General features: G+C 37.8%; 1 protein-coding gene across 1 annotated transcript in view; it reads left to right on the top strand.

The window, feature by feature from the left end:
* The window catches only part of LRP1B (LDL receptor related protein 1B), a 1,945,542-nt gene that overhangs the window by 1,223,374 nt on the left and 709,529 nt on the right, over positions 1-12,639 (top strand). Inside the window, exon 18 of the mRNA XM_077153691.1 lies at positions 3,669-3,785. Within this exon, the coding sequence (XP_077009806.1) occupies positions 3,669-3,785 (117 nt within the window). The remainder of the gene's footprint in view (positions 1-3,668; positions 3,786-12,639) is intronic.

Raw genomic sequence — 12,639 nt, 5'->3', positions numbered from 1 at the left:
AAAATCTCATTAAATTTGTCTTAAAACAGAAAAGATTAAAAATATTTACTGCTCTTCTAGTTTGCTAGCTGTCAGAATGCAATATACCAGAAATGAAATGGCGTTTAAAAAGGAGAATTTAACAAGTTGCTAGTTTATAGTTCTAAGGCTGAGAAAATGTCCCAATTAAAACAAGTCTATAGAAATGTCCAATCAAAGGCATCCAGGGGAGGATACCTTGGTTTAAGAAGGCTGATGAAGTTAAGGGTTTCTCTCTCAAATGAGAAGGCACATGGTGAAAACAGTCAGAGTTTCTCTCTTATCTGGTAGAGCACATGGCAAACATGGCATCATCTGCTAGCTTCTTCTCCTGGCTTCCTGTTTCATGAAGCTCCCTGGGAGGTGTTTTCCTTCTTCATCTCCAACGGTCACTGGCTCGTGAACTCTGCTTTGTGGTGCTGCAGAATATATCCCAAATATCTCCGATTCTCCAAAATGTTTCCTCTTTTATAGAACTTCAGAAACTAATCAAGACCCACCCAAATGGGTGGAGACATGCCTCCACCTAATTCAGTTTAACAACCACTCTTGATCAAATCACATCTTCAGGGAGATGATCTAATTACAGTTTCAAACATACAATGCTGAATAGGGCTTGGAAGAAATGGCTGCCTTTCCAAAATGGGATTAGGATTAAAACATGGCTTTTCTCGAGTACATACATCATTTCAAACTAGCCCAACTGCCACCAGTGAAACAATGCAGATAGTAAGGGAAAAAGCAATCACCCTCGTGCAGTCACTGTTCCCACCCCCTTCTATCAACTGAACTAGATGTGCATCCCTCTACATCCTCTAGGCTAGTAGAAATGTGTACCTATGTGTCCCAGTTTGCTAGCTGCCAGAACTCAGTATACCAGAAGTGGAATGGCTTTATAAAGGGGACTTATAAAGTTTCTAATTTACAGTTCTAAGACCAAGAAAATGTCCCAATTAAAGCAAGTCTATAGAAATGTCTAATCTAAGGCATCCAGGGAAAGATACCTTGATTCAAGAAGGCCAATAAAGTCCAGGGTTTCTCTCTATAGTGGAAAGGCACATGGTGAACATGGTTAGGGTTTCTCCCTTGGCTGGAAGTACATGTGGCAAACGCGGTATCATCTGCTAGCTTCCTCTCCAGATCTCTGGGAGGCATTTTCCTTCTTCATCTCCATAAGTTGCTGGCTAGTGGAGTCTCTGCTTTGTGGTGCTGTGGCATTCTGCTCTCTCAGAATCTCGTGGCTTTTTCTCTGGTTGTTCTCTAGCTTTTACCAAAGTGCTTCTTCTTTGAAAGTATTCTAGTAAAATCAATCAAGACCCACCTGGAATGGGTGGAGAAATGTCTCCACCTAATTAGGTTTAGTACCCACACTGATTGAGTCACATCTCCATGGAGATAAGATAATTAAAGTTTCCAACATACAGTACTGAACAGGGATTTAGAAGAAACGGCTGCCTTTACAAAATGGGATTAGGATTAAAACATGGTTCTTCTAGGGTACATACATCCTTTCAACCCGGCACAGTATGCTTTCCCAAGTAGACATGTTTTTAATTGTCTAGAGATTTTGCTCATTTTAGTTTAAAAGTTATAATAAATTAACAAAAAATCTGTAAAGTTAGCCAAATTAGATAGCATAGAAATGTTTAATTCTGTTTGAAATTTCAACATTGAAAACTTTCAGAAGCATGATGCTAATGGGAATAACTTAAAATCTGTTAACTTAAAACAAATGATCAATTTATAAAAATGGAAAAATCAGATATTGCATAAAATATTTTATATTCACGGCATTTATCCATATAGGTGAAGCAAAATACACATTGTAGTCATTTTTCTGGTGTTTCTAATTAAAGGCATGGAGAAGAGAAAACTTATATTCAGTCCAAGATAACAAATCAAACCAGTACATTTTCCATTTGCTTTTCTTGAATAATCTGTAAAATATTCACTCATAATAGATGTATATCTTTATATTGCAAGAACACTTTGCTTTAAAAGGGCATCAGTAAGTGTATATGTTTTAAGAAACTCTCTTTAAAGGCCTCTAATGGAAACCCTTTGCAGTACTTTTGTATGACTTGGCTTTGCAATACTCTCTATACAGATCACTAGTACTCAAGTCCATAGGGTATTTAGATGAAACAGGTAAACAAATTCTCAAGCCCAGGATAAACTCAATAAATGAACCCTATGTTCTTATCATAGACACAAGAGTCCAGACCCCAGCTGTTTGACCCTCATCTGTCCAAACCTCACCTAATCAAAACAGTCACGGGTCTGATTATCTCCTTCCCAGCGGATCTTACTCCTTTCTCTGGTCCATTGAAATGATGGATAGGAAATTGACACTAATGAAGACAGATATGTAGTAAAGAGGGACCAAAAAAAATTAAAAAGGCAAAATAAAGATTTATATTTACATATAAATAAATAAATATGAAACAGCCTAAGGCCTGGTAGTAAGAGGGAAGGAGTAGATGGAAAGCCTATCTAAGGTTTCAAAAGCTGACCTGATTGTAACAGAAAAATGCAGTCAAATTCTCTGAAGAATATAATCCCTTTATTTAAAAATTTTAAACCACTGCCTTTAAGCTAGCATACAAAGCAAGGCTCCATGTTTGTGTTCCCAGAAACCCTTTAGGGAGCTGAAAGCAAAGTTCATTAATATGCTTTTATTAAAAAAATCATACAGGGGGTACCCAGGTCATTCAGTGGTAGAATTTTTGCCTGCCATGTGGGAGATCTGGGCTCAATTCCTGGCACACTGTGCTCCAAAAAAATGTTGTAAACAAAACTCTCTGTGATATACATATCACATATCTGCCTCTGTATGTGTATGTATAGATTTAGAAATGCATATGTGTAAGGAGATATAAAAATAAGAATCATACACTCAGTGGTGATGGTTGCACATATTTGACCAAACTAAAAGTCACTGAATTGTATACTTTAAACAGATTAATGGCATGGTATATAAACATATCTCAGTAAACTGTTAACTAATAAAATAAAATGCAAGAAAATCATATATTTTTATATAGCTGTACCAAAGTCACTTTGAGAAAATGCATCTTAAGCTTAAATGTGTGTTTTAGAAAATATGTTCTCTGTTCTTGCCCCATTTGTTGGAGCATTTAGAGAGCAAGAAGTAAATGCACTGACAGTGTTAAAGGAAAGGAAAATTCTGACTCTATGATTAGAAACTAGATATCCGGAGATATTCTATAAATCCTTTCTCCTACATTACAGGAAATGTTTTCTTGGTTTATTGGCAAACACCATGCAAAATTCTTCTCTGTTAATCAAATGTTGGAAGAAATTTAATTCAGCCATATATTCATAAGCATGTGTGGGAGAAAATTCTCAAATAATGAATTTATAGCTTCCTTTACGGAAGTGTGAGGATTACTGAATATCCTGTCATTCAGCAATAACTTTAATTAAAGGGTAAAGCATTTGAACTTTAGAGAAGACAAGCAAATGGGCATTGTCACAAATTAAATAAAACTTTTTCAAATATTTTATCAGAATAGACTACTATAATGATCTCCGCAGGCCATAGAGATATGGCATGATGTTATTTTATCCTTGATGTTGTTCCAAAGAACCCCTAAATTTATTGTTTGTGTATTAATTGACCATCATAGCCAGAACCTGCCAGGCGGACCAGTTTTCTTGTGGAAATGGGCGCTGCATTCCCAGAGCATGGCTGTGTGACAGGGAGGATGACTGTGGTGACCAGACAGATGAAATGGCATCGTGTGGTAAGTTAGGAAACATGCTGTTGTAGAACCTGTGACTGGTAGAAGATTCTAGCAGCATAATTGCGTTTTAAAAGCTGTTTATTTCTTTACAACTGCAAGTTGACTACCTCTTGATACTGAGTCTGTTCTTTAACTTCAGAACGTATCCCATCCATGATGCAATAACAGCACCCTTGGCTAAAATAAATGGGTTCAAACACTGCAAATTTTATTAAGTGGTTATCCTAAGGCTAATGGGACATTCACAAATGGTCATTGTTAATTTTGTGTATAACGTTTAAACTTTTCAAACAGAATAGCTCATTGAGCAACATGTGACTTAAACAAGGTACTTGGCATGTTTATGTTAAATTCTGGGATCATTAAACAATCCAACCTATAATTATGTAGTTGGTATACCATTTGTTTGTGTTCTTTGGAATCACATACTTCTGACTGACAAAATTCATTATGTGTTTAGTTTAGCTTAAGCTTAAAGGATAGAAATTTGTTTTATTTATTATTTTTACAAGCAAACAGTATATTCTGATGGTGAAATTCTCAGGCACTTTTCACTAATTCTACTGCTTTTATTTATTTATTTATTTATTTTTGACATGGATAGGCTCCAGGAATTGAACCTGGGTCTCTGGCATGGCAGGCGAGAATTCTGCCACTTGAATCACTGTTGCCCGCTGTTCTAGTTTGCTAACTGCTGGGATGCAACACACCAGAGACAGATTGGCTTTTAATAAAAGGGGATTTATTTTGTTAGTTCTTCAGGGGAAAAGCAGCTAACTTTCCACTGAGGTTCTTTCTTACGTGGGAAGGCACAGGATGGTCTCTGCTGGTCTTCTCTCCAGGCCTCTGGGTTCCAACAACTTTCCCCAGGGTGACTTCTTTCTGCATCTCCAAAGACCTGGACTGAGCTGCGAATGCTGAGATGAGGAATGCTGAGCTGCTTAGGCTGTGCTATGTTGTGCTCTCTCATTTAAGCACCAGCCAATTAAATCAAACATCATTCACTGCAGCAGACACGCCTCCTAGCCGACTGCAGATGTAATGAGCAACAGATGAGGTTCACGTACCATTGGCTCATGTCCACAGCAACATAACTAGGTGCCTTCATCTGGCCAAGTTGACAACTGAATCTAACTACCACACCTGCCCCTCTAATTCTACTACTTTTAAAAACAGTAAAAATCTACTGTTAAAGTTGAAAATTTAATTTATCTCATTTATACTCATGTGTAAGTATATGTTATTTCATTTGTCTCAATAATATATTGTGAGACTTAGGAAAGGACTGAACTTGTTTCTCTGAAACTTGCCCTTTTTTCAGGCGTGATTATAGATTTTAAAATTACTATGAGAAACTTTATCCATAAATTAGACAAGTTTAACATATTTATTAATATATAACATAACTGAGTAGACATTTTAATGATTTAATCTCATGTTATATATTTTGAAATGTTGGAAAACCCCTCAATTCAAATGACTCTATTTGAACTCCTCAATTCAAGTGACTCTATTCAGGGGATGTATTCTCTATTTAGCTAAAACTTTCTTCTTAAAATTTTTCTTATACCAGAAAAATTCAAGTCTCTATAGACATTTAATTTATAACATTTATAAAAATGTGTGTTTCTAGCAGAATTGGAAAGCAGTAGTGAGGAAGAAAAAGATAGAGGATCATAAAATAGCAATTGAACATTTTACATGTAGAATTACAGGAGCCTGCCTCAAAAGAAGTGATTAAGCGTATTTGATCTCTCCTTTCCAATGTCCAACCTTTTGCTGATGGAGTAAGCTTCAAAGTAGCTCTCTGTTTTTTGGGGGTTTTTTTGGGGGGGGGAAGTGGGGGGACTTTATTCCTTTCTTATTCTCCTCATTCCCATCCAGAATTTACCAGAAAGCTAATGAGCAGCTTGAGAACCTTAAATGAGGAGAGGCTCTGGAATCAGAGTCCCAATTCAGACAAAAAGTGTCATAAAAATAATGAATGAGAAAATAAAGTATGGGCACCTTAGAGAACTTCTATTAGGTCTTTGAGCTGATTTATTTTTAGTAAAAGGTATAGTACAGGACTTTTTACTTCATTTAAATGATAGTTTATTTGAATCAAAGGGGAAAACATTTTAATAATAATCTAAATAATCATACCAGCAAAACTTTTATATGCTTCAAGAGTTGAGGGGTGAGAAGTTGGAGGGATTGAAACATTTATTTTCTTACTGAATCTTTATAAAAGATCTATGAGAAACATTACTGTCCACAGTTTATAGATAGGGTAAGATAAGAGCTATGGCAGCTGGCCAGCCTTACACCTGCCTGGGCTGGGGCTGGATGTGACCCAGCAGTGCAGGTCAGTGCTTTCCCCGAGCTGGGGGGCATGACTGGGGACCGTGTGCATGTGTGGTTCTACGGGTGCCATAAAGTGATGTACCTGTGCACAGGCTCAGGGTGTGTGGGGTGGGGCTCTGCGACTGTATGGCCTGGGGACAGGTGTAGCCAGGTATGGAGGTAAGGGCAAGCAGCCTTTATGTGCTGGCAACAGCCTGCTGGGAACAGGGAGGGGTGCAGGAGAGGTGGGTTGAGCTGCACTGGGGGTGGGGGGTGGGGGTGGTGGGTGGCAGGCACACGCAAGGGGTTGGCCAGGCAGGGTACTTAGAGCGTGAGGAGTGGGGGGTGGGGGGTGGGGTTCAGGTACATGGGGTGTGGGGTGAATTAGGGGTCACAGGGCTAAGCTGGTGAGGGTAGCGTATTCAAGAAATGTGGCTTAGCTTACTTCCTAGTCCCTGTCTCCCATCCTTCACTTCTAAGGGCTCCAGGTTTCCTCATTAGGCTGTTTGCACCAGCCAGACAGTCTCTGGTTCTCTGCTTCTCAGATTTCTAAGCTTTTGCACCCAGGGCTGCCCTATGTGGTGCAGAAGACTCTACCAGGTCAGTTACACTCTGGAATTGCTGTCTCAGTGGCCCTCCTGTCCCTTCTCTAACTTTTCCTTGGAGCAGGGTTGAACTCCATCTATTCTATTCTACCATCTTCCACCGGAACTCAGCATATCATTTTTATGTTATCATTTTAAAACAGAAAGCTATGTTCATATTTTCCGGAGATGTAACCTGAGCATCAGCTAACTATTTCTGTCACTGTAGCCTTTTCATCGTTGATGTCAAAGTATTTTTTAGGGCAGGCATAGTCTTAACCCACCTGTCCTAATTTCCTAAGTGCTGAGACAAATACTGTACAATGGATTGGCTTAACAAGAGGGCTGTATTGGCCCATGGTTTCGGTGGTTGGATGGCTTGCTTTCTCCCAGCATCAGTATCTCTGACACATTGGAAACCTACATGATTCCTTGGCTTTTCTGTCACATAATGCACATGGTGGCATCTTCTCCTTTCTTTCCTGGGTTCCATTGTCTTCAAGCTTCTGTTTGTTCCCTTTAGCTTTTCCCTTCCATGTCCAGTTTCCTTGTCTAGTGTAGAGGCTTCAGCCATATTGGATTAAGGCCCACCCTGGTTCATATTGGGGACACTTTAATAACTTCCTCAATGATCCTCTTTACAAATGGGTTCACACCCACAGGACCATGTTTGGGTCCTAAACATGCTTTTGTGGGGAACATAACTCAATCCTCAACCCCTCCTCTATTCTTTGGTGCAATGTTTTTACTAGCGTTCAATTTGTCTAAAAGAACAGTTCCTCTGCTTAGCGGCACAGTCTCAGTCATGAGCTACACAGTTTGCTATGGCCTGTAGCAGCGTTGTTCCTTCAGTCCTTGGCAATATGGTCACCTCTAGCTAGACTTATAGAAAGTTCCATTCTTTTGAAATCATAATCCTTGGCAAGAGAGGAGGAAGAAAATTCAAAACCCCTCCATTGCTCCACATTCTTTAAGCTCAGATTTCTTCAAACGTCCACATTTGAATAATTAATTTCTTCTCTTTACCATGAAGAGATCTCCTTTAGAGTTTGAACAGACCTGAGGTTGAGAAGGCAGTCAGGGTGTAATTGCTGTCCTGAATCAGCCTTCTTTTAAGAACTCTGGCTATTGTAGTATTGCATTAATCTGTTCTCCAAATATTGTGAGATGTTTCCTTGTAATCTAGAATCCATGTTACAATTAGTCTAGTGCTTTCATCCCCTATGTTCTGGATAGCTTGAGTCACAGGAGAAAACAAAAGGCAAAATTTCTGCTCTCAGATGTTAGGGAGAGGGGAGAAAAAGAGTTATGAGCTGAGTTGAGCTGAAAGACTAGAGGTGAGCTGCCAGATATCAAAAGGAGCTGATTAAAACCAAAATGAAAGTAATAGTCAAGCTTTTAATCACTTACTGTGATACTCCAAGCAAGAGGCTAAACTGGAGACAAGCCAGTTCTCCCTCTGTTCCATTTTTCCCTATGAAACCACACCAGCAAAGATTTGGGTGTCATCTCACTGCCAAGGGGGCTACAAAAGACTCTGCAGTTTATGGACTGGGAGGCAGCAGGAAAAGAGGAGAAGGACCAAAAGGGAAAATGTACTGAGTATTGTTAGAAGGAAGACAAATGTCTCTAAGACCTCCTTACCACCACCAGCCCACCCCCCTATAAGCAGAGGTGCCTAAGGAAGGCCCTGGAAAGGAATGAAAATAAGCCTAAGGGCGTGGGTGGCCAGGGCATCCCTGAGTCCTTGAGTGTGGTTTCCTTCAGATGCTGCAATACACAGGCTATGCACTAAGCCTAGTGTGGGGAGTGCAGCTTCCCCCCGAGACCTGTAAGCTAAAGCCTTAATAACTGCTTGTGGTCTGGACTGAAAAGTTACACATAGGATATTTGGTCAGGAGTTGAATTTCTCAAAAATTTTAATAAAAATTAAAAAAAATTAAATAATTAAAAATTGCAACTTTCCTGACTGTGGGTATGGCCTTTTGATTAGTTGGAGATGTGATTCCATTCATTCAAGATTTTCTTGATTAATTTACTATAGTCCTTTAAAAAGGGAGACGTTTTGGAGAAAATGCAGTTGCTTCAGAGCCAACAGAGACACAGCCATTTGGAGATGCTTGGAGTGCTGATAGAGAGAAAGAGACTTAGACGACACAGATGTTTGGAAATGCAGAGCCCACAGGCATTGCCATGCGCCTTCCCATGAGATGCTAAACACGCCAGAACCCAGAGTTGTTTCCCAGAGGAGTTAAGTAAAGGCCTACAGATGCTGTGAAAGTAAGCCAGAGGAAGGCCTTCTGGCACCAAAGCTGGAGTGGCACCCTTTTTGCTTTCCCCCAAGTGCTTTGCTTTTCATGTATATAAAAGAAAAGTCAAATGTTTGGCTATTCTAAGCATAATCAAGAAATCGAAATTGTAAATGGACATCAACTAATCAACTATAGACCTAAGAAGAAGGAATGCTAAAGCATATTGTTTCCATTATTAATTCAACGTGTAAGCAATTTTTAAGACTACTTTTATTTAAAAGGTGCTAACTTTTAATGGCAAATGAAACAGAAAAATAGCAACCCAGGCAACCTTGAGTATTATTTCATGGCCCTGAAGTGCCTATTCATGCATACACACTGCTTCAGTCATTAATCCCAGCATATAAGTGAGAACTAAAGGAGTATGATAAAATGCCATGCAACAGGATTATAGTTTTTTTATTACTATAATTTCAAAATTTCTCATGTAAAAATAAAATGCATTAATTTCTTTTTCTCTTGGATGTTGCTGTATTACATGTACACACGCATCCACAAATAAATGTCCTGAAATATATTCTTAGAATACAAAGTAAAGTTAATTTACTTGAGATACTTCTCATATATTTTGGGTTTTGATATGAAGTATAAATGAATTAATTGTTCTTGATTCTGTCTGCCATATTTCACTGTGCATGTCTAATATATTAAAATTATTACTGTCTTTAATAATTTCTTGGAATGATAGATATAAATTCATTGTTTAATCATTAACCTTAGAATTGAATTGAACATAGGTTTATTTAGGACTAATCATTTTAATTGCCTGGGATACCTAATGTTGTTAGATATGGATCCATGTTTTTGGATTTGAAGATTTTTCTGCTGTCCCCAAATTTGCAAAACCAGAAAATGTAACTTTCTTTCCTATCTGGTTCTAATAATATACTTATGCTGACCCCTGGTAGCCAACTTCTCCCCTTCCCTCCTGTTGAAATGGAAGGAGCCAGGGTGCCAGGGTAGTTCAGTGGTAGCATTCTCGCCTGCCATGTGAGAGACCTGGGTTCAATTCCTGGTCCATGCATTTCCCAAAAAACAAACAAACAAGCAAAACAAACAAAAGAAAGACAAGTGATACAAAAAATTCAATAAATGGTGCTGCAATAATGGGATACTCAAATGGAAAAATAATGAAATGTGACCCTGCCATACAGCATACAAGAAAAAAATTTAAAAATAAAATAAATAAAATAAAATGGAAGGAATGTTCTTCCTTCAAAGCGAGGCTTATCCTTCTTTGTTTATGCTGGATCCCATCCTCTATCTGTCTCAGTAGCTTTTCTCAACCTCTCTCACTCAGCTTCTTTCTTCCCACCAATATTTATATATATTCAAGTTTCCCACTCTTCGAAGAGATTACCACCAGCATAACCCTCCCTTGATCCCATACCTTGCATCAGCTATCACATTAATTCTTTTCCTCTGAACAGTCTTTTTTTTTTCCTGAAAAGTTGCATAAAAATTTGCCTATCATTCTTTCATTCAATCTACCAAAGACTGGAATCTTATTTGCTCCCCAAACCATTCCACCACAACTGTCCTTGCCAAATTCAACAAAGAATTTTTTTTAATTGAACCTGAGTAACACAAATTCAGTTTGTTTGCTAACTAGTCAGCAGATCTTAACACTGCTTTGAAATATTTTCCCCTCTTCTCCTCAGTTACAAGATATTTCTTGGTTTCCTTCTTATCTTTATCTTGTTCTTCTCACTGCCCAAGTCTCATTATTTTCTTTGGAGGAACGAGTCAATTACTTTCTTACAAGTCACCACTGCCAGGCAGTATGATAGTGGCTCAGTGGTAGAATTCTTGCCTGCCATGCTGGAGATCTGGGTTCAATTCCTGGTGCCTGCCCATGCAAAAAGAAAAAAAAGTTCCACTGCCCTTTTATCTTTAGGGGGAAAAATTCCACCTGATTTATGTTGTAAATTACTAATAGATCTATTCAGGTTTTATAGATTTCTTCTTAACATTCTCATGTTTCATTATATTGTTTCTATAGTAAAGTTATTTTTACTAATCTCAGCATAGACTATGCTTCCTGAATCTTAAGTCTGGTCTTTCATAAATTCTGAGTAATTCTAAGAAATTTTCATTTTGAACATTGCCCATCTCCCTGTCCTATCTTCCATGTTTTTGGAAATTCAATAGATTAATGTTTGATCTTTTAAATAATTTATTCACTATGATTTGCAATCTCTTTTATACAATTTTTTAATATCTGAGCTGCAACTGGGGCAATTTCTTCATGTCTGTCTTCAAGTTCAGTTCTTTTCTCTTCAAGTGTATTAATCTGTAACTTAACACTGTAATTTAATTTAATTGCACAGTTTTCAATTCCAAGGCATTGGTGTTCATTTCTAAATGTCCTATTTGGTTCTTTTCCATATCCGCCTGTTTTCTTTTCAGAGTGTCTTTTTGCATGGTTTTAATTTTTGTCTTTATCTTTTAAATACATTTTGATTTATCTATTTTAGAGTACTTATCCAATTTCAATTTATAGTCTCTGTCAGAGATATTTTTTAAGTATCTAAAGAGCTTTGGAGTCTAATCCTGTCATTTGTTTAGGTTTGTTGAATTTCACTCAAAGGATTTTTTTTTCTTTTAAGAAAATTGGATTTTTAGCTTATCTTCTATGTTCTTCACCTCTGTTCCAGGGAAATCTTGTGAGGCCTTATGATGACTTGTCTTTGTGTCATGTCTTCCAAAACAGTCTTATACTCTTCTGAAATATGACATGCCTCAGATAAATTTTTAACTAATTTTTCAACTTGGAGTTTCCAGAACTGCAGAAGGTACAGCTTATGATAGAATCACGTGATTATAAATTTTCAGGGGGAAATATTGTTGTTCTACTCACAATCAAGGTTGAGACATCTCTTTGCTCTGGGAAGGAATTTGATCAAATCTACTTTTATACTAACACTTTAGCCTCTATTGGTCCTGAGGTTTTTTTCTGGGGTTTTAGTTGTACCTTCCCCTATGGGTATAGTGGATGGTCTCCCATACCATGCTGATTTTAAAACAGATCATCTAGATTACAGATCCAAATTTCATCTGCCTTTGCAGGAAAATTCACACAGATGCACAGAACAATTATACTTTTGTTCACAGTTCTGGTTTACAGTCCTGCTTTCATATCTACACCCTGAAAATTACTTTTATTTTCTCAAATATCCACCTATGCTTGAAACTGTTTAGTTATTTTATCTGGCATTTGTCATTTGTCTGTCATATTGCCAACAATTCGGTATTTTTTTCCTAGCTCTTCTGTTGGTCTCATTCTACATACACTCCCCATTGTTCTCTCTGACATCAAAACCTTTGCTATCTAAACAGCGACCATTTCAAGATCTGTCTTTCAAGCTTATTTATGTCTTCTGAAATTTTACCACTTCTGTCTTACACCCTACCACAGCTGTTCCCTGATCCCTTCAGTTTCTCAAATACTTTATACATTATGATTTCTGATTCTTTATACATGCCAGTCCTTCTTCCTGGAACATTTAAAAGCACTCCTTCACCTCCTTTTTATCCAATTCAAACATATTATGCAATCAGCTTGTAAACTATTTTATCAGGAGAGTAATATCTAACTACCCAAGACTAGTTTAGATGCTTCTATTGTGTATT

The sequence above is a fragment of the Tamandua tetradactyla genome, chromosome 3, assembly GCF_023851605.1.
Source record: "Tamandua tetradactyla isolate mTamTet1 chromosome 3, mTamTet1.pri, whole genome shotgun sequence".
Taxonomy (NCBI): domain Eukaryota; kingdom Metazoa; phylum Chordata; class Mammalia; order Pilosa; family Myrmecophagidae; genus Tamandua; species Tamandua tetradactyla.
This window is presented reverse-complemented; position numbering and strand designations above follow the sequence as displayed.